The 25,152-nt window shown below is 40.3% G+C and overlaps 2 protein-coding genes across 2 annotated transcripts; both read right to left on the reverse strand.

The window, feature by feature from the left end:
* Window positions 1-13: 13 nt before the first annotated feature.
* On the reverse strand, window positions 14-7,810 carry ndufv1 (NADH:ubiquinone oxidoreductase core subunit V1). The gene is made up of 11 exons (XM_050035141.1): window positions 7,732-7,810; window positions 5,928-6,037; window positions 5,761-5,843; window positions 5,435-5,605; window positions 4,334-4,517; window positions 3,962-4,151; window positions 2,310-2,522; window positions 1,772-1,938; window positions 1,598-1,679; window positions 802-947; window positions 14-276 (listed from the first exon to the last, which is right to left on the reverse strand). Exons 2-11 carry the CDS (start codon window positions 6,030-6,032, stop codon window positions 199-201), a joined length of 1,419 nt encoding a protein of 472 aa, XP_049891098.1. The 5' UTR covers window positions 6,033-6,037; window positions 7,732-7,810; the 3' UTR covers window positions 14-198.
* Window positions 7,811-9,376: 1,566 nt separating this feature from the next.
* hcn3 (hyperpolarization activated cyclic nucleotide-gated potassium channel 3) lies at window positions 9,377-24,832 on the reverse strand. The gene is made up of 8 exons (XM_050035143.1): window positions 24,784-24,832; window positions 24,470-24,629; window positions 15,136-15,565; window positions 14,868-15,029; window positions 13,219-13,437; window positions 12,521-12,667; window positions 10,645-10,885; window positions 9,377-9,918 (listed from the first exon to the last, which is right to left on the reverse strand). The coding sequence occupies exons 1-8, from the start codon at window positions 24,815-24,817 to the stop codon at window positions 9,716-9,718; spliced, it is 1,596 nt and encodes a 531-aa protein (XP_049891100.1). The 5' UTR covers window positions 24,818-24,832; the 3' UTR covers window positions 9,377-9,715.
* Window positions 24,833-25,152: the final 320 nt, after the last annotated feature.

Genomic DNA, 25,152 nt, shown 5'->3' on the forward strand with positions numbered 1-25,152 from the left:
GACAATACAGAAGTTTAGTTTAAGGTTCATAGAATTTTATTGGTGATTTCATCAGACAAGGCAGACACATCAATGTAAAACTTGATGATGAGGTGATAAGACGGCACATTATCGCTTTAAATAACTTGTCAATGACAAGGGCACAGGGTTAAAGGAAAATGAGGTGGAGGAACGAGTTCAAAGAGCTGGAGGAGCGAATCAAGCCCTGGCCTGCTGCTGCTGCTGGTGTTCAGCAATTCGGCTTTCCATCACAGGCCTGAAGTGCCTGATCAATCCCTGAAAACACAAAAAAGAGAAAAAAAGAGATTTTTAATCATTATTAAAGCAGGAGAATGACAGAGGCTGTAATACACACAGCATGTCAGTGTATATTTACTGGGAAAAAAGCAGTGAAAGTGTTAATTCCGGGAGGCGGCAAAGGTTTAATGTTCAGATTAAAAATGAAAGGCACATGGGATAAGAGATCTGGAGTATTTTTTGAGGTTGTTGTATGTGGTTGGGAGTTTACTCGTCATAGCAACCATCTAGCTTAATGTCATGCAATCCCATACAACAGCCCAGCAATAAATCTTTTCTTTATGAAGCTTATTATATTCAGTCTGTGTTAATCTGCTAGAGAGCTGTTGGTTAAATTCTATTGTCATTGCTGTCCACCTTAAGCAGGGGTGCATGAAACATTGGAAACTTGTTTAATGCAATATAATTTCACAGTACCACAAACTGCAGCCTGCAAAATGTCAAATCCCCTATTAATTCTTTGAATGATCCTCTTAATATGCAGATGAATAAACATGTGTTTACCTGCACTGGCCAGGCTGCACCATCTCCCAGGGCGCAGATAGTGTGTCCCTCAATCTGCTTACTGAGCTCCCAAATCATGTCTATCTCAGCTGGCCGTGCATCGCCTTGCACAAAACGCCACATCATGTTATTCATCCAGTCCACACCTGCAGAAGCACATGGAAGAGAAATTTTGTTAGAGGTATTAAAAGACACTGGAAGACCTGTTGTGTGCAGTGTTACAGGAATACTTCATACACAAAATGTTCTCAAAGACTTTAAGTAAAAGGGGATCGCGTTTAACAACAGCAAAACTACATCAAAACATCTGTGACCAAACTCTCACACAACTCATGCAGTATAATCCAAGTCTAATTTATCCAATCGTATGTGCAGTACTTGCTAAACACATGCATTTTCTCTAAAACATTAGGGATTTCAAACATGTCAGTACAAACCACCTCATGCACGGCCAAATAGCGCGCCTGGGCACGCATATACGTTCCAACCCTGTTCAAGTGGACCTCATGTGCATGCACGTGCTCAGGCAGGCTCAGGGCGCGCTACTCATGATAGAAGGGTTTTAGATTGTATCATTTTAGTGAAAGTGCATGTGTTGGAGAAATACTGAGTGTATGACTGGATAAATGAGACTTGGGTTGTTGGAGAGATTGCGAGCGGATGTTTTGATATAGTTTTGCTGGATTCAGTGCAACACAAGGTGAGTAATTCATTTACAGAAACTTGTTTTGGTGGTTAAGTATTATTTTAAGTTCAGAGCAGCTGATGGATAAAGTGATGCTGAAGTAGCACTTACCTTCTCTGCAGGGTGTGCACTGGCCGCAGCTCTCGTGTTTGTAGAACTCAATCAGGCGGGCGATGGCTCTAATAATGTCAGTCTGCATAAAACAATAAATCCACAGATGATGTAACAGATGTTTGATGATTTCCTCATGCATGATGAAATACGCAGCAGAGGAAACAAACTTACAGATTTGTCCATGACGATGAGTGCAGCTGTGCCCAGGCCAGTCTGAGCCTGGATGAGGCCGTCAAAGTCCATCAGCACGTCTTCACATACATTCTTGGGAATAAGGGGAGTTGAGGATCCACCGGGGATTACAGCCAGAAGGTTATCCCAACCACCACGCACTCCACCTACCAGACGGATGTTCGTTTCAATTAAGTAAAAAAAACTGCATTGCTCATTGTGTGCTTATGTTAAGCCATCTTAATCTTCCCGGTCCATGCCCCCCTTGGTGCAGATAAAAAATGATGCATTTAGGTTTTCCCTTTCCACCAGTTTAACTTAATCGTTTAAGGAGGGCTTTACTAATTCACTAGAAAAAAGAATTTTCTTCCATTCATTAGACTTTTTTGACAAAATCCCGTAACTCATGCCATAAAGTAATCACAAACAGCTCACTCTGTCACCCAGTTTGAGACCCAATGTGTTATTCTGAACTCAAAATCATTCCTATGATACAAGTAAGAAACATTTAGTGAAACATTTCTGGTCTCATGTGTACCTGCGTGCCTCTCGATGAGGTCTTTCAGAGGGATGGACATCTCCTCTTCTACAGTGCAGGGGTGGTTTACATGGCCAGAGATGTTGAAGAGCTTTGTGCCGGAGTTTCTCTCCCTGCCGAAGCCCAGGAACCACGTGCCGCCACGACGACAGATGGTGGGTGCCACGGATACGGTCTCCACATTGGCAACAGTTGTTGGGCAACCAAACACACCTTTAAGACAGCAGAAGAGAGGTAGATATTTCAGGACCACTTTTGTTTGGCAAGAAAAACAAGAGTCCAGCAGTAGTTTGCAGTGTATGCCCTTGTATCTATATTTTTTTTGATATGTCAAATGAATCACATCAAAAATTATAACTAGAAGGATGAAGAAATGTTTTTCAATATCTTATCCCAGGGCTCTAACTTATCTTTTCCCCCACTGTCCCAAATCATCCTGTAATACAATTTAAACTGCGCTGAGATAAATGTTGGCCGTCCCAATTATCAAATGATCTAAGGTTGTTTCAAAGGTAGGTAATAAATAAAACAATCCACAAGTTTCTACTTTTAATTTACCTGGGTGAAAACAAAGCATTATAATGTAGATTCACCATCAAGTATTTTATTTTGTGTGTACTTCAGGTCATGCCTTCTAACATTGGTGAATACGGATAAGTTTCTATTTCCTTGCAAAAGTTATAGTGCAAAACAAATTCTTTCAGACTGCATTTTTGGTCTCCCACATTCATTTACAACTAAAGCATAATAATAATAGGCCCACTTTTACTGAATGCATGTGCATTCATGCAGCCAGGGGCAAACTTCCTATCCTTAGCATGACACCTATTTTGCAACTGGTGACACCATAAAGCATTAAATCCCACCATTGCCTCTCTGCGCTATTGTAAATGCCTGCCACCCGCGGTACACTGCTTTCAGATGTGACTGCTGTGGTTCATTTTCTCGCTGTGTGCGCGTGTCAGTGTTTGTGACAGCATCCTTGCACGCTCTTGAATTCTGCTCTCTCTCAGTTCCACATTGACAACTTACTGTAAGGCTCATTTATGCTCAAAGTAAGATGCTTAAATGGACATGGACAGAATCTTCCAACTGTACTCTGTGTTCATTGCACATTTTCTGAAAGCTTAGGGATACGGACAAAATGGAGCAGCACCACTGGAGATCATGGGGTCAGTGTAGCAAATTTCATGTGAGACATGATTGCAGGACACAACCAAGACATTTTAAAAATGGCAGAACGAAACAAATCAGTAATATAGGGAAACAAATTTTCCGTCCACGTGTTGCGATGTATGTAGTGGCCTCACAGGCCACCATCGTCTACAGCGACGCCTCCACTAAAAGGTATATTACTATGATCCCCTCCGCTGTCGCCTTGTTTGTTGTTGTACATTGAGTGGATGTATCTACGTCAACATAAATGTCACATGGAAGTATGTGGGCCGCGATGATTACAACATTTGAAATTAACAGATCTATTTTCTCATGCGAGACAGAATAAATGAGCCCCTGGTCAGAGATTACTTTTATGGTTTAATCGCAGCTGCATTTGTTTTAGGAATTTTTTGATCTACCTTCCTTCCCACGGCATCCCCAAAATGTGTTTTTTATCCCACACTTGTAAACCCCCTTAGTGCTTTGGAACTCACCCACGTCAGCAGGAAATGGGGGCTTCAGACGGGGCTTCCCCTGCTTCCCCTCCAGGGACTCGATAAGAGCAGTCTCCTCTCCGCAGATGTACGCTCCAGCACCACGCATCACAAACACATCAAAGTCATAACCGGAGCCACAGGCGTTCTTTCCAATGAGCCCAGCAGCATAGGCCTCATTGATAGCGATCTAAAAGCAGAAAATATGGTGCTTTAACAGGATGAAATTTACACAGTCTTCTGCACAAACACAAATTATTATAGTCATGAGTAGCCTGCAATTCTTTCTTCAATGAGGTGATGTGAAATATCCATTAGAAATGTACAATCATTTTATAGTTTATATGTCAGGTTTCATGCTGTCATTTTCACCTGCAGGTTGGACGACTCATTGTAGAACTCTCCTCTGATATAAATATAAGCAGCACGGGCCCCCATGGCCCTCCCAGCCACCAGGCAGCCCTCCACCAACTTGTGTGGGTCATTCCTCATAATCTCCCTGTCCTTACAGGTGCCAGGTTCTCCCTCATCTGCGTTCACCACCAGATACTTTGGCCTAAAGTAGGAAATAAGAACTGGGTTAAATAACGCAATTTTTTTTAAGCACAGAGAAGCCACTGTGGTAGGTGAGTCCAAACAGTCCAAAAGCATCCATTCAAATGTGGTTGACCTGCTCTTAAGTGTTGACAAAAAATAATCGCATGTCTAGCAGGGATTAAGTTGATGAAAAGAAAACTTTGACTAATATATCAAGCTAATTAGTATGTAAAGATGTCAAAAGAACACTAATCAATTTTAAAGTGGAACAGATAACTGTCAAGTAGCTAGCATGCTAGCTATCTCATGCTGTCTGCTTATCATCTCTTTGATCATGATGACAGAAAAGTTACTATTACCACTGGTGATTTAACAATAGCAAACCGCAAGAAAACACGCTCTTTGTTTATGTTTTATAATGTGCATTTACACTGGTTCCTCATAGGCTTTGCTTACACTATGCAATTCTGTCTGTCACCAGGCACTATCCTGGAAAACTGAAGGCTCGCTATCGCAGTGGCCACACTTGCTAAGACTGGAAACAAACATCTTCAATCCACTGTCCATTTGATACTCTAAACAAAGAACATGTTGCAGTGACCTTACTAAAATAAGCAGAGGTAAAAGTTACTGTGTTCTGTTATGATTGAGGAGCCGATAAGCAGACAGCATTAGCTAGCATGGCTAGATAGCTGAAAAGTTGTCTCCTTCCACTTTAACTTCGGTTAGTTTTTAATGAAAGATCAATACATTGACGATGAAATTGATTGTCAGTTATATCCATAAACACTTTGGTGCAAATTAAGGAAGATAGACATTCTTCACTGTTCATTTAGACTGAATAAGACATCTGTGTCTTTTTATAAGAATCTGATAAAATGACATATCAACCATAAAAAAGCCGATGTGTGTGCATCCATCTGTGTCCTCACTGACCTGCCATCGCTGGGCTTGTTCATAAAGCTCCACTTCATGCCTGTAGGGAAACCCGCTCCACCTCTCCCACGAAGGCCAGAAACCTTGATCTCATTGAGAATCCAGTCGACTCCCTTCAAAAGGATCTCCTTGGTTTTGTACCAGTCGCCACGCTTCAGCGCCCCCTTCAGCCTGAAGCAAAAGCATGAGCAGGTGAGGTTTGTGTGTTTTAATCTTAAACTATTTAGGTCAAAAACACAAGTATTTGTATCGTGAATGAGGATCCGTTGAATCAATGTGGATATTATGTTTAAGATTTTACATGAGAGTAATATCAGGTGTGTTACCTCCAGTCATGGCGGCCGTAAAGGTTTGTAAAAATTCTGTCCTCATCTGCCAGAGGTCCGTATGTTGTTTTCTTGGGAGCACTCTGGGAAAATGAGACAAACATAAAAAATGTTAATCTTACTGTAACGATTTAAATTTTAGTTTAAACAAAATCTGGGCCAGGTACCTGTGCTGTGCTGTTGAATCGGGTGATAGCGGTCACTCCACCCTGACTGACCGCAGCTGGAGCACGGGCCACCCCACACACCACTGCTCGAGACAGGGCCAACATTCTTCCTGCATGGAGGAGAGACCATATCATGACATTGACATGACACAAATTAATAGTTTAGATAACATTATTTTAACAAGAGAACAATAATCCTACTTGGGCTTCAACTTAATTATTCAAATTAATTGTTTGCCAATTATTTTTTTATTGATAGTTTGGTCATTTAAATATTAGACAACAGTGAAAAATGTTTTTTTCAACTGACCAATAGCCGAACTCAGATGTATTCAGTTTGAATACAATCATATAAAGCAAACAAAAGTAATAAGTTCTTCATTTGACAGGCTGAAACCAGAGAATTTTTGGCACTGATGCTTAAAAAATTACTTTCATGAATAACTGATCATCAAAACAATTGCATATTGATTTACTGTCTATGAACTCATTGATTAATGAACAAATTGTTACAGCTTTATTCACACATCATTTTCAAATACAAGACAGTAAAATGCGTTTCCCTTGTATTCCTGGAAGTTTAAGCAGAGAAGAATCACATGGTGGATTTATTTATAATATCATGCATCATCTACACTAAAAGTAGTAGCAGTAGTAGTGGTATTAAATGTGTCCATAGCATTACACATTGCAAACTGTCGAATACTTAAAGTTAGCATCGAATTGTGTCGTCTGATACTTGTGTTTAATTATTCATCAGTCATATTTATCTTTATATGTAACATTTAACATTGGTGAAAGAACTTTTAATAAATGGAAAAAAGGGTTTACCATAAAAACATGTTTATGTTTCTCACATGAGGCATGGAGAAAAGATATGTTAGGTACTGGTGCCAAAACTCAGGTATGTTAAGGGGAACAATGTAGGAAAACTTTCACCATGTATCTTTCTGGGAGATATTTGCAAACTGATGAGTGCTAGCTGTAAATGTAAGTGCCATCTTGCTTTTCCAGTAGCCCAGTGGACTCATCAACCAATCAGATCTATAAATTATATTCCTTGGCAAGATATATCATGGATTTGTGTACATTATTATTGCCCTATCATGTATCAATAATACATGTATAATACATCTGAGTTTTAATAAGGAGTCATGCTGTAATAACAGTAATAACTTTTGTCAGAACTGCCCCACAGCTTTTCCAACCCATGCAGCAGCATCAAAACAAAAACAGTACTTTTATTCCAGTAGCATTATATTTAAACACGATTAAAGTAACCAACACTGGATTAACTTTGTTTAATGTGTGTTAACATGTTTTATGGTGGAACCAATATGTATTTGAATAACACTGTCCGACAGAAACCTTGTGTAACTTGTTATGTGATGTTGTTATGTCAGGTGTTGAGAGTTAGCTAACAAAGGTGAGGGCGGCTGAAAGCAATGTTACCGGTCCACCTTCAGGTGATGTACTTTAGGTCAACGCGCTTGTGAAGAAATAGAATAATCAGGGACACATATAAACCTTTTCGCCTCGCTTGAGTGTCATTTTAAGTGCACACACTGACCCCCATGCTCATGTTGCTAGCTACTGCTAGCCTGGAGCTAAGCTAAGTTAGCTAGCGGTTAACCTTGTAATGTCAGAATAAAAGCAGCGGATTTACGACACTGCATTCAAATATCAGACTGTTATCACATCAATGAATTCGCTACTATTAGCTGCAATAGCAGCTGCATTGAAGAAATCAAATGATAAGTAGTTTAGATAAGTAGTCAGTTAGCAAACACTCAGCCCTTCTTACCTTCTCTTCGTCCCGAGTTTACGAAATCAGACAGGAAGTGGATGGACACAGCCGGAAGTTGTCATCAACAACACAGCTCAGCTGCTGCGCTATGGAGGCTTATTTAAATGTTTTGGTTGCACAACATGCCGATGATTGATATTTCATAACAATAGTCTGCCCGCACTAAAGGTCAGCGTGTGCGTGTGTGTGTGTTTAGAGGTGCTTCTGCAGTACCTGAGTATTTGCATTTACTGCTATACTTCAATTCTAAGTGATTTCAGAGGGAAATAGTGTGGTTTTTTCCAACTCTGACAGCTATATTTACTCATTTCTTGCCGGAAAAAGGCTTTAAATAAACAAAATATAAGATCACCTTCAACTGTATGTGATAAAATATGACTCTTTGCTATGTAGACTATACTCAACACCATAGGGGCCTACTTAAGAGTTAAAATTAGCTCCACCTCAACTACCTTCAACATTAGAATATTAATATGTTACTGCCCCAACAACATAATATAATATAATATAATATAATATAATCTATAATACTGCAACAGGGCCCTTCTAGATAGTGGCAACTTCTGCCTTCAATACTAGCACATAATAATATACCCAAGTAACATTTTGTCTTTCTTTTTACGTTGTGATATTACTTATTTTACTTAAATGGGACATCTAAATATATCTTTCATCTGTGGTGTGTGTGTGGGTGTGTGTGTGTGCACGCGCGCATTGGCAGTTATGAATAACATCTCCGAAACAAAGTCATAGTCAAAATACATTTTTTATATTCATGTTTAAAGGGTAGAAATATTCGTATTTACATGACATCATCAGTATGAGGATCAGTCTTTAGAAAGTCTAAATAAAGAGGATAGGCTGAGCATCAGGGTTAATATTAATCAAATTGAAGTGATATTAAATTACATACATGCATATGTATGTACATTTACATTACTGTAAAATGGATGCATCACATTTGCCTGAAAAAAAACAACAACACTATCAATCAACACAGTAATAACAGCTCACATACATGAGATGTTTGTTTTGTCTGTCAGTTATATGTTAAAATGAGTCACAGTTTCTTTGGAAACATGAAATTCTTCAGAATTATTTGCTAATTAACGACATAATCTACATAAAAAAAACCTGAATAAGCCAAAATTATGCTTGCAAAATACTTGCCCACAGAAAATGAAAACAGATTTAGGTGCAAATTAAAGGGAGAGTGAGTAACTTAAATCTATGTATGGGGAAAAATCTAAGTCTGCAATACTGAATACTGAACTGTAGAGATGCAAAGACCTTTCAGATTATCTCTTCAGATATAAATTTAAACAGTGATGTATAACTGTGTACAAACATACTCTGTAGAGTTATTACATCACTGCAGCTTATCCTCAGTGAACACTGGTATTAAAACGTGACTTGATGCAACCTACAGCCCTGAAGGGTCATTAGAGTCAGAGCTACGTACAGCTGTATGACACTCAGCCAGTGATCCTGTGTGCTTCTGATATCCCGTATGAGTGATGCGATGGATAATGAAACTGCAATCTCAGGAAGCAAGCATGTAACTAAAAATGATTCTTAAAGAGGTATTTACATTTGCAGAAGCTAATGTTGCCATTGGTAAAAAGCACATGCACCACCAAAAATGTCAGCTGCTGAAGAAACAAGAAAATAGTGATTCATTGATTCAAACATTGAAACAATTAATCTAACATGAAATGTGTACAAAGATCTAACACCAAAGTGATCACATAGCTTATTGAGATCCAAAATTAAATCAACTGAAGGTGCCTATTTTCAATCAAGTGCAGCAATAACGTGTTAATAAATAAAACGGAGGGTCTCCATCAGGTTGTCCATCACTGAGCACTATAATAAACAGTAGTTGGTAACATTTCCATTGAAGGTTTCTTTGTTAAGTTCTGTCGCAGTGTTACAAATATCCCCCGCATTTCTGACAGGAGTCTGTTGTTTATTGAGGAAGTCAGTCAGCTGGGGGAGGCTGATAACTGGGTCTGCGAGCGACCCGGCCCAGTCTGTCCACAGCCACACTCTCAAATGCCCTCCTCATCAGAGGATGCTCCTCCAGGACCTCATTGAAACTGTCCACACTCAGGGAGTAAAGGCGACAGTAGGTGTCAGCCCTCACAGTGGCTGTGCGTCGTCCTTGGGTTAGCAGGCAGATCTCTGGAACAAGGAAGCGAGAGTGAGTTCAACCTTTTAAGCCGTAGTTTGTGTATATGCATTGGAAAATACACTATTTTCAAGAGTTAAAGGGGTAATTGATCCTACAATCGAAAACACATATTTTTCCTCTTACCTGTAGCGCTATTTATCAGCCTAGATTGTTTTGATGTGAGTTGTCGATAGGAGATATCAGCTATAGTGATGTCTCCCTTCTCTCAAATATAACAGAACTAGATGGCACTCGGCTTGTGGTGCTCAAGTGCCAAAAAAAATACATTTGAAAAACAGCAATGTCTCTTTACAGAAATCACGACCATATTACTCAAGATAATACACAGAACTTGTTATGGGCAGCTTCATGTAGGAACTATTTTCTTTCTACCAAACTACACCCACCAACCATACCACCACACAAAAGGTAGCATGCAGATATTGCTGCGCTGTCATGAGCATGAGCCTCTCATCCATGAGTAGATGCACACTTCAGTCTGCGCAGTGATAGTTGTAGAAAGGTTTTTTATTCGCACCGTTAGCTGCTAGACACAGGCTCAGCCACCACCATGTTGAGAGCTGTGTGTAGACAACCTCTGAATTACAGATGCGCTCTGAATGTCGTCCAGAGCCCTTTTAACTGCAGGAGAGCAGCAACAAAGAGGAAACACAACCACAGAGCTTCATATAGATCTGATGGGAAAATGTTTTGAAGGTTGAACTCAAATAATTTACCTCCAAAATATGCTCCATCGTTGAGCGTAATCTCCTTACTGCCACGCGGGATGACAGTTACGGTACCGTGCTGGATGAAGTACATTTTCCGACCCAGCGTCCCTTCTCGTATGATCAAGTCTGAAGGTTGGAAAACTTCAAAGCGCAGCTTTGTCAGGATCACTGTCACAAAATGAGGGTCGGTGTTGGCAAACAGTGGCATGTTGGCTACGAGGCCCCGGCAGTTATAGCTGACAATTTCCTGCACGATGGGGAGAAAGGGAAGAGAGAAGACATGAAGAAATTGTTTAAAAGCTGAAATGTTTAGTCAATCAATTAGTCAAACAGGAAACTGTTTTGATAATTTATTAGTTGTATTATTTCAAAAATGTAAAACATGATCTTGTTCTAACTCTCATTTTGTGAGGCTCTGCAGCTTCCCTTTGTCTACTGTAATTTAAATATATTTGGGACTTGGTTGGCTGTTAAGACAAAACAAGGCTGGTGCTGTGACTCCTGATTGTTTGATGTACTGATTTTTTCCATCAGTCTTACAGTCAATGAAACTAGAAAAATAGTGAAAAATATGGCATTCAAAACTTCATACTGCCCAACACTACGTTTTGAAACAAGTCCCCAAAATTTTGGGGACCATTTGACCATTTTAGACCAAACATTAATCAGTTAATCCAGGAATAATTGAAAATGAACATATTAATAAATAGTGAAAATGACTAATATTAACCTAGTACCAAGTAGTGTCCAACTTCACTTGTCAGACTATACCTGCATTTTGATCCTTTTTGTATCCAGATCTATAAAAAAAATATTCTTTGTTCGGTTTTGCTTGCAGCCAATCACCGCAAGCGTTCTTCAATTGATTGGCCGACTGCCGTTACCATCTAGTTATTTAAGGAATATTTTAATAATTTGAATGCTTTCAAAATGTATTTGTGTAAAAATTGTTTGGATGGGGAGTAGTGGTAGTGGCATTTAACAGAACTAAAAGTGTCTATTCACATGATAGGTTTCGAATAAAGTAGAAAAAAAAGTATCTCTAGGTTTTCTATTGATATCATTTATTTATTTTTAAAGGAGTTAGGGGGATATACTGGTAGAAATTTAATATAATAAGTGTGTTTTCTTTAGTGTATAATCACCCGAAAATAAGACTTGTGTTTTTGTTACTTTAGGAGCCATTTATATCTACACAGGAGGTGGGTCCTTGTCCACAGAGCTCACCATGTTGTACTGCCATGTTTCTACAGTAGCCCAGAAGGGACAAACCAAAAACTGTCTCCAGATAGGGCCATTTTAATTTTTGTGTTGCCATCCATAGTTCACAGCCCCCTGAGCAGTGTTGGTAAAACATGGATTTATCAACGCGAAACTGCTTTATTCAATATTTTAACCGGTTTAAATTGTTTTAGGGAGAAAGTGATCTTTGCAGATATTTCGGCTCCTGGTAAAAACCTCCTGCATGTCTGGATCTTAAGGTATCAGAGAAAAAAGGTGAGCACACATTAGCTAGTTCTGGGCTAGTTGCCCATCTGCAATGTGCCAAACAGGGTAAGGGAAACACTGATTTGTAATGTGAAACTGCTTTATTCAGAGTTTTTACCAGTTTTAATCACCTGGTCCATTTGTTCTAGAGAGAAAGAGACCTCTGCGAATAATTCCGCCCACATTAAAAACCTCCTGAACAATGAACACTGAGGGAATTCTAACCGGTTAAAAGTTGATTTGGAGCTGAAACAATAAGTCAATTCACTGAAAAATAATCAGCAACTCTTTTGATAATTGATAACTTATCTTTTGGACATGTGTCAATAAAAGAAAGGAATTGGGACAAGGCCAGAAACAGGAAGTCAAATGGAAGGTTTAATAACTAACACACCTCCTTCAGTGGATCACTGAGCTCGCCGAGGATGCTGTCCTCATCAAACATCTTGCCTTGGAATCGCTGCTCGTAATAATCATGAATCCTCTGTCTCACGTCTGCCGGCAGTTTGTGGAACGACATGTACTGCTCCACTTGCTTATACTGAAAACATTTGTACAAAGCACATGGACATTTGACCTTCATGAGAACACAAGTGAAATTCCACAGAGCTGATGTCAGATGTCACATTTAGTCACATTTCCTACCATGTGTTTGCTGAATTATTTCTGAGTACAACAATTATGCATTTACTCTATTTGTTTTGCAGTTTTTTCCCCCCCGTTTAAAGTGGATTACAAACTCATTTGTAATGGGCATTAGCGAACAGTGATCCAAAACAAAGGTGCCGCCATTTGTCTATCATGCGAGCTGCTTTATCTTGCGAAAATCCCCAGAAAGGGTCACAGTAAGGCCACAAAATCCATTAGATAATACACATATTCTCTAGGCATTTGGCACAATTTCCACGAATAAAGTACGAGTAGTAAGCAAGCCTGTGATATAAAACATGGCTGTGATATTAAACCTCGCAGCCAGAATCACATTAGCATCCACGTGAAGCTCCTGGGACATATTGCGCACAAAGTAACTGAAGCTGTAGGTCAAAATGTTTTAGTCTGTTAATCTTTTCCAGTCAGTGCAGAGGTGGTTACCTTCTCTTGATACTGGCGATGTGATGCATCCAATGACTGGACCAGGTTAGTTGCGTGACCAAGGAACATAGCGTAGCACGTGGCCCCCACAACCATACTGATCATGGTGAGCCAAACGTCAGTCATGCCCTCTGGAGGGTGGGCACCGTATCCTATACACAGCATGTGACTCATGGCCATGAACAGAGCATAGGAGTACTGAAGGTGCCATGTGGAATTCTGGGAAGGAATAAAAACAAGGCAAGAGGTTACTGTGGTGTTGTAATAAAAAATATACTTTATGACCATAATTAAATTGGCTGAGAGGCCAAACGAATGCAGCATAAGTGAAGTTTTCGGTAACATTATTTTACAGATCGTAATAATTTCCTAAAAGTTTCCTTGAATAATATAATTTCTAATGAATTATAAGGACAATAAACACAGTTGGTGCACTTGTAATTAAAGAAATAGTTTGGGGAAATACACTTACTCGCTTGCTGCAGTTTAGGGATCGGAAGATATGATTTTATTGGAGATTACGATAAAAAACACTCACAATATGTTGATTTTGGGGGAATTTCCATTATCAGGATAATCATGAATATTTTGCAGCATCCAAAGAGACTGCTAGGTAACTAAGGAGACTCTGCACATCTCTATGCATCAACCTCAAAAATGGCAACAGATCTTAATCAAGTACTGGCATAATTCATATCAAAAGATATGATGCCATTTCAAATAGTTAAAGTGCTGGCTTTGAATGATTTTTTTTTTTCCCACAAAAAAATATGTTCACAAAAAAAAAAAATCCCATGTAGGATTTTCCTAAAAAACAAAGTATACACTCACGTAGAAGTAACATAAGCCCTCTCAATCATCACTTACAACCCACGAGAAGAGTGCCGTGGTGTATTTTTATACAGAGACTCTGCCCTCTGCCTGTATTTTCTTATTTTCTGTGTTCAGGATGTTTAAGGGCGTGTACCCTCACAGCGCTCAGCTGAGGTGGGGGCTTTATAAAAAGGTAGCAACCAGGGCCAGTAAGCAGCAGGCATTCAAGAGAAACTGCCCTGAAAAATGCATATTATGTAACGAAGCAAAACGCCAAACGCCAAACAAGATTGAATCTGAGGTCGGGTTCTACTTTCACTTTCATTAGTGAGCGTGTTTACAAATGGTAACCAACCATCCTGCATGGTATACCTTCAACAAAACATAAGGTTAAGTGATTCCACTGTATTTTAGTGCCACTTTAAGAGTTTTAAGCATATTTTGATGATTATCAGGATTATTTGTGAATTGCAATTAGTTTGGCGTGGATAATCATGATGTGAAATTTTCATATAGTCCAATGCCTACCAATCTTATCATTTAACTCTTGGCAAGAAAGCAAAAAGGTGCATTTCCCACAATCATTAACTCAATTTTTTGATCTTTTGGTCAGTGCACAGCAGGTCAGCTGAACAAGCTGTGACCGTAACAGGCAATACAATTCAGCATACAGTATATCAAGAATGAGATTTTAGATTATGATGAAATAATGAATAAGTATTCACTTCAGTGTAAATGAAATTTTCCCCATAATTAGGACATAGATATTTTCCAAGTTTTCCATGTTTATACATGTCATAAGTCATGTGTGTGAGTATGTTTATTAATGTCCTCACCACCATGTTATTTTTGGATACCCAGCAGTCTGGGGGGAACTCTTGCAGCATAGGCACCATGAAGGTCAGGCAGCCATCCCAGTGGCACAACAGCAGCATCATGCCGATCAAGTTGACTATACGCACCACAGCACTGGCCAGGTCATAAGTCATGTGGAAAATCTGAGAGAGAAAGTGGTATAGAGGAAAGAGACATTAAACTGGACAAAAGTTGAATAGCTGATGTTTGTATGTCTGCAGGGAGTTATGCCTCTACTCCTTCCTTTACCTCCTCCCACTGGTGAATGTAGCGGATGAGGCGAGACAGTCTGAGAAGACGCAACAGACTGAGGATCTTGGTGAAGCGCACAATGCGGAGGGCGCGGGCGGTGCGGTACACGTCAGATGACTCGTGCCGGGACTCCAGGTCGACGATGAGGAAGATGTAGTCGACGGGGATGGAAGAGACAAAGTCCACCATGAACCAGGTGCGCAGGTAGTGCATGCGGATCTCTTTGGGGTCCAGGATGATGTGGCTATCCTCTCCCGGGATGCCCGTGCGGAAATTGAAAACCAGGTCCATGAGGAAGAGAGTGTCAGAGAGGACGTTGAAGGTGATCCAGGGCATGGTGTTCTGGTCTTCAAAGAAGGTGATGCCCCACGGCAAAATGACCAGATTGCTCATCATCAACAGGAGCATCACAATGTCCCAGTAAAACCTGGACAGAACACGAGTGGTGGAAGGTTGAAGACATCCAGATATAAAGCAGTGAGCATTTTATGTACAACTAAACCCCAAACCATTTTCCACTACTGCTATACAGATAGATCCAGTGTCCATTGTGCACAGGATTTAACAGCAAAGTCTGCAGTGCTCACAGATCAGTTCTTTGTCAGAATACACAAACTGAATACTCCGAATAAGAGTGCACATTAAAAATGAACATTTTACTCCTTATTATTACAATACTAAAGGTTCTGTTAACAACTGACCTCACAAGTAGAGGTTTTGCTTCTTATTTAAGCACTTAATGCTGTCCAAGTCACGCTCAGTGTAGTTACAATGGAATTCTGCTCAAGACAAGGAGTGACAGCCGAAGTTGGATCCAGTATAAATGAGCTGGACAGTGTGTATTTTATTTTATATATTTGCAGTAATATACTGCAAAATACTGGGTGTTGTTGGTGACATTTGTGGATAAACACCAAACATTTTCTACAACTGCAGCTTCACATTAAAAGTATTTAAAGGGGACTTCTTATATAGTTTTACAATGAAGGATGATCAAATTAAATGTGACCAAAGATTCAAATACTGAAGAAAATCTATGTAGCAGTAATACCGGTAAACAAAAACCTCCGGCTTTAGACCGTTCTGAATACTCTTGTACTTTATCTACAGTATGACATCATAGTGTGCTGGATTTTTTTATATGGTCTTCTGCTCCTGGCTCACTACTGCAAGTGTTTACATTACAAACACTGCGAAATGAAGCTACATGCTAACATCAGGGCAACATGTAATCCTGGTTGTTGTAAAATTTGCCCCTATTTCAGATCCTATTCCTGCTGGAACATGTCCACTTGTGTTTAGAAGCTTTTATTGGTGACTGCTATACTCTATGATAGTCATTTCCCTGGCTGCAATGACAGTGCAGAGACACTAAAGCCCTTTAGGAAATGTGCAAATTTGTAGGAAAGCCCGATCAGTGTTCTTTCAGCATTGGCAGTATAAAATCAAAATCGGGGAGTGCAGCAAAATGCCGCCTGCCTACTTTTGTTTATATAGAATGCACCTTTTTCGGGGCAATTGGGGGCATAAGCAAGTAACAAAACATGTAGCTCAGTGCGTGACGTAAACAGTGACGTGGGAGGGAAGCTGCGGCTGGTCAGTCCTTTGGCAATTCTCTCATAAGTTGGCCCGTTCTTCATCGTTCCCGTCATTTGACGGTTAATGGCCTCTTCGTTTGCGAAGGCAAGGAGGGCGCGCAATTCCATGTCTCCCCAGTTGCTCATCTTTTACAGTGTCTTTCAGGTTTGCGTTTCCCTCTTGCTACTAGCTGCTCATTCCTGCTATCAGCTTTTTCCTGATTAAAATAAGCACACTATGTCCCCTTTAACTAAACAAGAAATGGTCATTTTTGGCATTGATCAGTTTTAAATATTGTAGGGAGTAATGGAGCTATAGTGAGCTGTTAGATGAAAAGCTGCAGGCAACAGGCTACACACCTTCAACCATAGCGAGATAACCGACTCCTTTGACTATGCCCTGCTGTCCACAGACACATGTCGTGTGCAGCGTGAAATCAGATAATGATTGCTCACAGAATGATGGAGAAAGGCCAAATGATTGCCTGACTTCTTAATTAAAACGACAACAGTTCACTTTGCTGCCCCAGAGCTCTGTGAGCTGAAAACCACATTTGCTGTTACCGCTAGTAAGTACAGGTGCTGCCAAATTGTTCTTAAATTTGTTAATAAATAATAATATTCAAAGAAAAGAAACAAATTGAATATTCCTATTTCTAGTCTGTCTGTTGCAGGCTAACAGAAAAGTTCTGCTGAATTATGAGATTCATAACCAAAGAAACAATAAATAAAATGTAGGAATGATGGTAATGACAATATTTATGTGTGATCGATAATGTACAAGCTCCACAAAAAAATCAAATACATTACAAACTGAGAGCAGTGTGAACACAGAAACAACTCCTCTTACTGGCTCATACATTTAAGTGTTCTTATATACGTATATACGTGTGTGTGTACGGATATGAGCGAATCCTGGTAATGGAGCTGGTTGTCAAGTTAATCGCCCGATTTGAACTTCTTTGAGTTCAGAGTTCAGGAAGCAGCCCAGGGAGCTTCGCCAAGGTTAAAAGCCTTATCCCTGCTGGCAGCATAGGGCTTATAGACAAAATCTGTTCACATAACAGATAAATGAATTGTTAAGGGGTCTGTTGGTGTCACCCAGGCAGCGTTTGTTTTGCTGCGGGTGTGTCAGTGTGTCTCTACTGTTTATCATACGGTAACTTGATAAAGACACACCGGTGACATACAGTGAGGTCACATTACATGCATTCCAGAAGTGAAAAACAGAGCAGTGCTCTCACTGATATTTCCCTTGACACTGAAAGTTACAGAGTTTCAACACAAAGGAATACTTTTTGGAAATATGATTAGATAAATGAGTAGATCCCACTCGCATGTCTGTCCATTAAGTAAAGAACTGGTGAAAAGAGATATTTAGCTTATCTAGTTGCCTCGCTAGTGGCCCTGTTAAATCACAGCGTTTCTGTTTGTGTATGAATTATACAACAAGATATAAAAGCGAGAAAGAATGAAAACAAATGGGCCCAAACTGCCAAAGTATTCTTTTAAAGGAATACTCTTATACTCTTAATAATTATTTGTATATTAATTTCTCACCCCGTTACATTGTATTTATGAAGAAAACTGTTTTTTTCACATGCTTCCACGAAAGAGGAATCGAAAAACGTAGAAAATTCTTGATGAATTAAAGGAGAGGGTTACCATATTCAACAACAGCTAAACTATATCAAAACATCCATTTACAATCTCTCACACAACTCCTGTGGTTTAATGCAGGTCTTATGTCTCCAGTTGTATGCTCAGTACTTCCCAAACACATGTGTTTTTGCTAAGACTTTACTATTTGAAACATTTCCACTTTAACAGCCTCATGTAAAGACAGTTAACGCACCTGGGCAAACGTGTTTGAACTCTGCTTGTGCATTCCACTGAGCACAAATGCACATGCTTGCCCAGGTGCACTACTCGCATTTGGACTTGTTTTGAATGCAGGGTTCCTGTGGATCCTTAAGGAGTCTGAAAAGGCATTGAAATGTCTTAAAATATCTTAAATTTATCTTTCAAAAGTCTAATGTTAAATGATAAAATCTTACAATAATTGGTATCTTTTTTCTAATAATTGACTGAATGCCTCTCACATTAATGTTACACAGATCAGGATAGTGGAACAAACAACACTCACATTTTGCTGCTGGCTGGGATGCTCAGAGCAGAGGATGCACTGTCTGCTAGCTGTCACTTAACCTTGGACAAAACGGTGAAGTGCAAATGCACGAAAAATGGCTATTTAACCAAGATTTCACGTGGTAATGCATATGAGACTTTGTATATTTAATGCAAAAAGTTTTTCAAACTCGGCACGATGGATTTAAGACAGTGAAATCTCACATGCAAAGTGAGAAATAAGAAATTGCCATGAAAACTGGCCAAAGAACGCCAGGTATTTCCCAGTTTTATGTGACAATTTTTTTCTTAACTTGTGGCATTGAAAAAGTCTTGAAGAGTCTTAAATCTAACTTGCCTTAAGCTGTAGGAACCCTGTAGTGGCAAGGTTTAAGCTAAATATGTGTTTGGTTACATGAGACTTGGATCATACTGCACAAGTTTGTAAACAGATGCTTTAATATAGTTTTGCTGTTCTTAAATGTGGACCCCTTTTACACCAATTCATTAAGAATATTCTACATTTTGGGATTTTCCATTCAACTGTGAGGCATGCAAAAACAACAAAGTTTTCATTATGAAATTAATGTAAACTGGGGTGAGTAACTGATATACAAATGATCATTTTATGGGTGAAGTATTCCTTTAAGTTACGGACTTTGAAAAAGCCATCAAGGTCAAGTGATATCATCCAGTCAGGAGGTCAGTGTGCCATCCAGGGAATGACCCATTTCAGAGTGACCCTTGCTCTCATAACGAGCTCTTGTCACAGGAGGAACCCCCTCTCATTAAAAATGCATGATATTTACCTCTTCAGGCTCAATATGAAGACAATGTGGAAAAGCTAAACGTTACTACGACTGCGAATGACTGACAGCCTGCTGCTTTCAGGACGTTGAAGCAGAGACGTCTGCACTGTCTGCTTCATGCCATACAAGTCCCATTTTCCTATAAGTCTCTAGTGTCTCGTTATACAACACAGGTACACGGTTTGGGTTTCCTTACAGATTGTTTCCATCAAGTGTCAATCACATCGTGTGGCTCTCTGTCTCGCTCTCAGTCTCTCTTTTCATTACACAGGCACAGTAACAGAATATGTACCAGTATATTTTTGATTACCGTCAACCTCCAGTGAATGCAATATGAACCCTGTGAGAAAACAACCGTCTTCTTAAGCCACTGAGGGCAGAGGTACAGGAAGCGATAGATTAGTTCCTCATTCTCATTCACGTTGATCCTGTCATCAATCTCTTACATCCATGTCATCTGCATCTACATGCTGTTTTACATAGCTACTTATTATCTCCTCTCATGTTGCAACAGATTAGTGGTTGCTTCCTGCTAATAACTCCACCAAAGAGTCTACACAGCATTATGTCTGTTTACATGAAGTGTGTGTATGTGTGTGTGTGTGTGTGTGTGTGTGTGTGTGTGTGTACCAAGAAGCAGTTAATTCTGCTGTACGAAAACCTTTAGACGTGTTGGCTAGTAATAACAGCGTGGGTGGAATATGAATGGGACTGTGATTATATAGCATTTTATGTTTAATCTGAATACAGGATTGAATCTGCTTATAAAATTGATTTAGTTTTAGCTCAACTATCGGCCATTTTTCTGTCATTATTACCCTTGAAAGCCATGCTAGTGGTGTGGCTGGATGACAGTGACGGTCCAGACTGAAATATGTTAACAACTATAACATGGATTGCCATAAACATTTCAACGAATATTCATGCTCCTCAGAAGATGAACCCTAATGACTCTGGTGATCCTCTGACTCAGGGGCTGAACAGGGGGTGCTGGCTTGCAAATGTTTTCTCAAAAGCCCCCAAATCTACAGTATTACCTAAAGAAATCTAATATCATTGCATAAATGTTTCTCTCTTGGCCTAATATTTAATTCAGATTGTTGAAGACCAAGTTTAACAAGAGGAAGTGCTGTTATTCTGAATATCATCACGACTGTAATTCGGTTGTAGATACAAGGCCGCAGTAGCGCTCGACAGAAATTTAACAGTACCACGTCATTTTCAAGTTATGCTTCAGTGAAATGCTTTAGTTGTCTCCACAATAACCCCCTGCACAGACCGCCTGCGTGATATCCCACTGTATTTGTTAATAATTTACTGACGTATCTACATTGATTGATCAGCTCCCAGTCTGTCTGTAAGCGATAGATTCCCCTCACTTGCTACAGTGAGATCGGAAATAAAATCAATTAATCAATAGTAATACAAACACTGCTGATTTTTTCCCGTGGGGCTGACATGAAGGTATTTTGGTTCAGTATATTTTTGCTGTCAGTCAGCCTGGTGAAGGCAGTTTGCCTCTGTCCTCCCCAGGAGCTGAGAGGACAGACGGCTGCTTCCATGGACAGACACTGAATGCCGGTCGGAGTCAGCGTGGAATTTAAAACTACTATCATCACATTAACATAATTGAACTCATATGTTATCTCTGGGAATATGTTCATCTTTGTGGTGTTAAACTTGGTATAATCTAAGGTAACATCAGATAACGACCAACTGTTAATGTAATTACACCTACTGTTAATATAATTAACAGTTTGGAACACCTACGGAAAGCGGAGTGTTACGTATGGTTAAAAGTCCCAGTGATGTTATATTCTGTATCAGCACTCATGAAGTGTCCAATCATATTAATTGTTGGAACTAACTGTTATATAATTGCAATTAGAGCAGCCCAGATTATTATGGCATGCATTCAATTATAACAGATTTGTCAGATGTAGATTCATTCTGTGACCTGAAAAAAACAAAACAGTTTTGGTCTTTATAGCTAATCTCAACAAACCTGGGTGGGCTGCTTTGAGCGACAGGCTATCTGTGGATAGTATCCTTGGTGTGATGATTCTGTTTTGGTTTTGGTTTTTGGGTGGATTTTGTGTGTTCTCCCTTTCCCCCTTCCTTTTCTGGCTCTTCCCACTGCAGCTGATGAGGTACACCTGTTTCCACTCAGCTCATCAACCTGCCTACATATACGTGGTCTTCACTCCACTACTCTGCCAGATAATTCCATCTGAGTGGGTAATACCAATCGTTCTCTTTCCCAATATTCCTTCAGTAGTGATTTCTTCATTGAGTTTTTTGTGCCTGGTGACTTTTTGTGCTTACTTGTATTTTTGCCCAGTTTTCCATGTGCTTAGCCCTCGTGTCACCTCCTGAGAGCCATCCCTCTTCACTGGTGGACAACCTCCTAGCCAGTCGACACCCTGCTTCCACTGCCTGCAGATTGTTTCTCCCTTCGTCAATAAACTTCTGTTTCCATACACCTGCGTCTGTCTCTGCTTTGGGGTTCAGCCAAAAACCTAAACCTAACACTCGGTTTCTAAGTCAGATCCACCCCTCGCTCCTCCACAGCTCCACCCTCTCCTACAAATATGGTCACTTCTTGCTCCAAAAAACCCAAATGGCGACGGCTAGAATGCCAAACACAAGGCTGCAAAACCTGGCCCCCAGGAAGTGCGCCGGACTTTGAAGCCATTTGACATAGTGACCATCGTGTAAGTGGAACTTCCAAGTCCATCACACTACATGTACCATATAATGTGACTGCAACACCCTGTGTTGGATTCAAGTAAGGGACCTTTGTTAGATGTAATTTTCCCTTCTCATTCTCCTCATTTCCTGTCACTTCTCTATCATCCACCTTGGAACAAAAGCCAAAATGCCTCTATCTATCTATCTATCTATCTATCTATCTATCTATCTATCTATCTATCTATCTATCTATCTACAAATCTGCTTATTTACCAGCTTTGAAATTGGATCCAAAATGCTAAAACAAACCTTCTATCCAACTTTAACCACTAAAAAGAAAAGCTGAACACCCAAAATGTGCTCTCCCAACTCATCCATTTTAAAGGGAAAGTTGGAGCATAAGGTTTAAGGAGAGCAGGCCTTCGGTAATCCCCCCCTCAGCTGTCTGTGTATTATTGCATAATAGAGCAAGATTGGAATTATAGGGATTCTTCTGGGCAATAATCCCTCTGCACGGGGTTATCCTCTCTGTCTGGCGTAGGGCCTGAAGTTTAAAAATTGTTTAAATTTGATGGCAGCTATTATTAGTCACCACACAGACAGATTGTTTGGAGCATCGCTGCTAAGATGTTGCTCAGGCCCAAAAGCTGAATGATCTCATTAATCCTCCAAAACTGAGGCCAAACCAGGGCAAAAAAAATTTTTTCAAATGGAATATATTGGATCACTTAAATTGACAGGATCAATGAATGGAGTTCTCCCTCCTGCTGAACAGAGAGAGAGAGAGAGAGAGAGAGAGAGAGAGAGAGAGAGAGGGAGTCACCGGTGGTATTATTAATCCAGATGATCTTGTCCTATATACTGTATTACTAATCAAATCCCTTCATCGCCTTACCATGTGCGAGGGACCATGACATCAGCTGCTGTACTGAAGTCTGCCCTTGGAAAAATTGGATCTGAGCACCGCCACAGGCTGTTTGATTGGATGAAAACTGGATGCTTTCAAGGGAAGCTAACAGAATATCAATGACGACTTGAAGAATATTGTGTTAGAAGGTTACTGACTTGTGTTTTCACCCATGCATGTCCTTCCACTATTGTGTAGAATGTAGACTAACTTCCCCATGAACAGCACTAAATTTAAAGGTCCAGTGTGTAGGATCTGGGGGATATAATGCCAGAAATACAATATAATAAGTATATTTTGTTTGGTGTATAATCACCTGAAAATAACAATCGTTATTTTTGCTATCTTAGAATGAGCCATTTATATTTACGTAGGGAGCGGGTCCTCGTTCATGGACTCGTTGCATCACCATGTTTCGACAGTAGCGTAATTTGCAGGTGATGGGCAAGCAGCCTGTCTGCGACAGACAAACCACACACTGGCTCTAGATTGAGCCATTCGTGCTTTTGCATAAGCCATCACACTGAGCAGCGTCAGAGAAACACTTTTTAACATGAAACTGCTTGATTCTGTGTTTGTAATGGTTTCCATCACCATCCACCGTCCATTTGTTTTAGAGAGGAAGAGACCTCTGCAGGTAATTTGGCTCACGGTAAAAACCACCTGAACGTCTGGATTTTAAGTTATCAGAGAAAAAAGGTAAGCACAAAGGAACTTGGGAAGGTGAGCCATCCGTCTCTGACATGCAGAACAGTGTCAGCAAAACCCTGATTTGTAACGTGAAACTGCTTTATTTAGTGTTTTCATTGGTTTAAATCACTGGATCTGTATGTTTTGAAGAGGAGGAGACCTCTGCGAATAATTTGGCTCCCAGTGAAAACCTCCCTAACTCCTGCATCAGAAACAAGGTAGACTGTCAGAGAAAACGGTGCGCACATATTTGCAGGTGCTAGGCTTGCCATCCGTCTGTGATGCGCTAAACAGAAACACTTATTTGTAACATGTTATTGGTTTTAATCTCCTGGTCCTTTTGTTTTGGAGAGGAGAAACCTCCTGAACAATGAACAGTGAGGAAATTCTAACTGGGACTTCACACTTTGCACATAAGAGAAGTTTCAGCAGGTTGCAATCTGCTGTCCTCACCATTAGATGTAACTAAATCCTACACAGAGGACCATTAAGAGGACATTAGGAAACTATGAAGATGACCTCATCATTACCTGAAGTCACTGTACGGGTGGATGATCCACACTCCAAAGCTCTTGACCCTGGCCTGCTCGGCAGCGACACCTTTATGACTGCCAAACATGCGCAGGGAGAACTTGTTGACCCCGGGCTGCAGCATGGACACAAACTGCTTCTGGAAGTAGGTGGACTGGTCAGGTGGGGGGTTATCACCGTCTCCCTCGCCCTCCTCGTTGATGTCCAGCAGGCCATCTGGATCTGCTGTGTAGTCGTCATTGTGAGTCTGAACCAAGGAGAGGAGCGTCCTGGTCACATCGGCCTTCTTCTCTACCTTCGGTGAGGGGGTGCCAGGCGGGGTCGTCCTCTGGGAGCCACTTCTCCATCTTGAGAAGCGAAGACTGCTCCAGCTGCGGTACCTGGACATCTCGGGTTTGTGAGACGGGCTCTCGCCAGCACCTCTCTGGTCGTCTATGCTCCTAGAGAGGCTGGTCATTTTCACACCATGCACTTTAAACTGAACCAGAAGAGAAAGGGATCTGTTGTCCCTGTGATTTGGCTTGTAGGGGCCTGGTGGAAAGTTTACTCAAAGTTCACTGTAGCTGCCATTTCCATTGGATGCATTATTTCAGTGTTCACCTCCTTTAAAAAAACACTATCCAGGATGCAAAAATTAAAAAACATGAAGCTGCTGTGGTTTAAAAATATGAAACAGTGACAC

Source organism: Epinephelus moara, chromosome 22, assembly GCF_006386435.1.
Source record: "Epinephelus moara isolate mb chromosome 22, YSFRI_EMoa_1.0, whole genome shotgun sequence".
NCBI lineage: Eukaryota > Metazoa > Chordata > Actinopteri > Perciformes > Serranidae > Epinephelus > Epinephelus moara.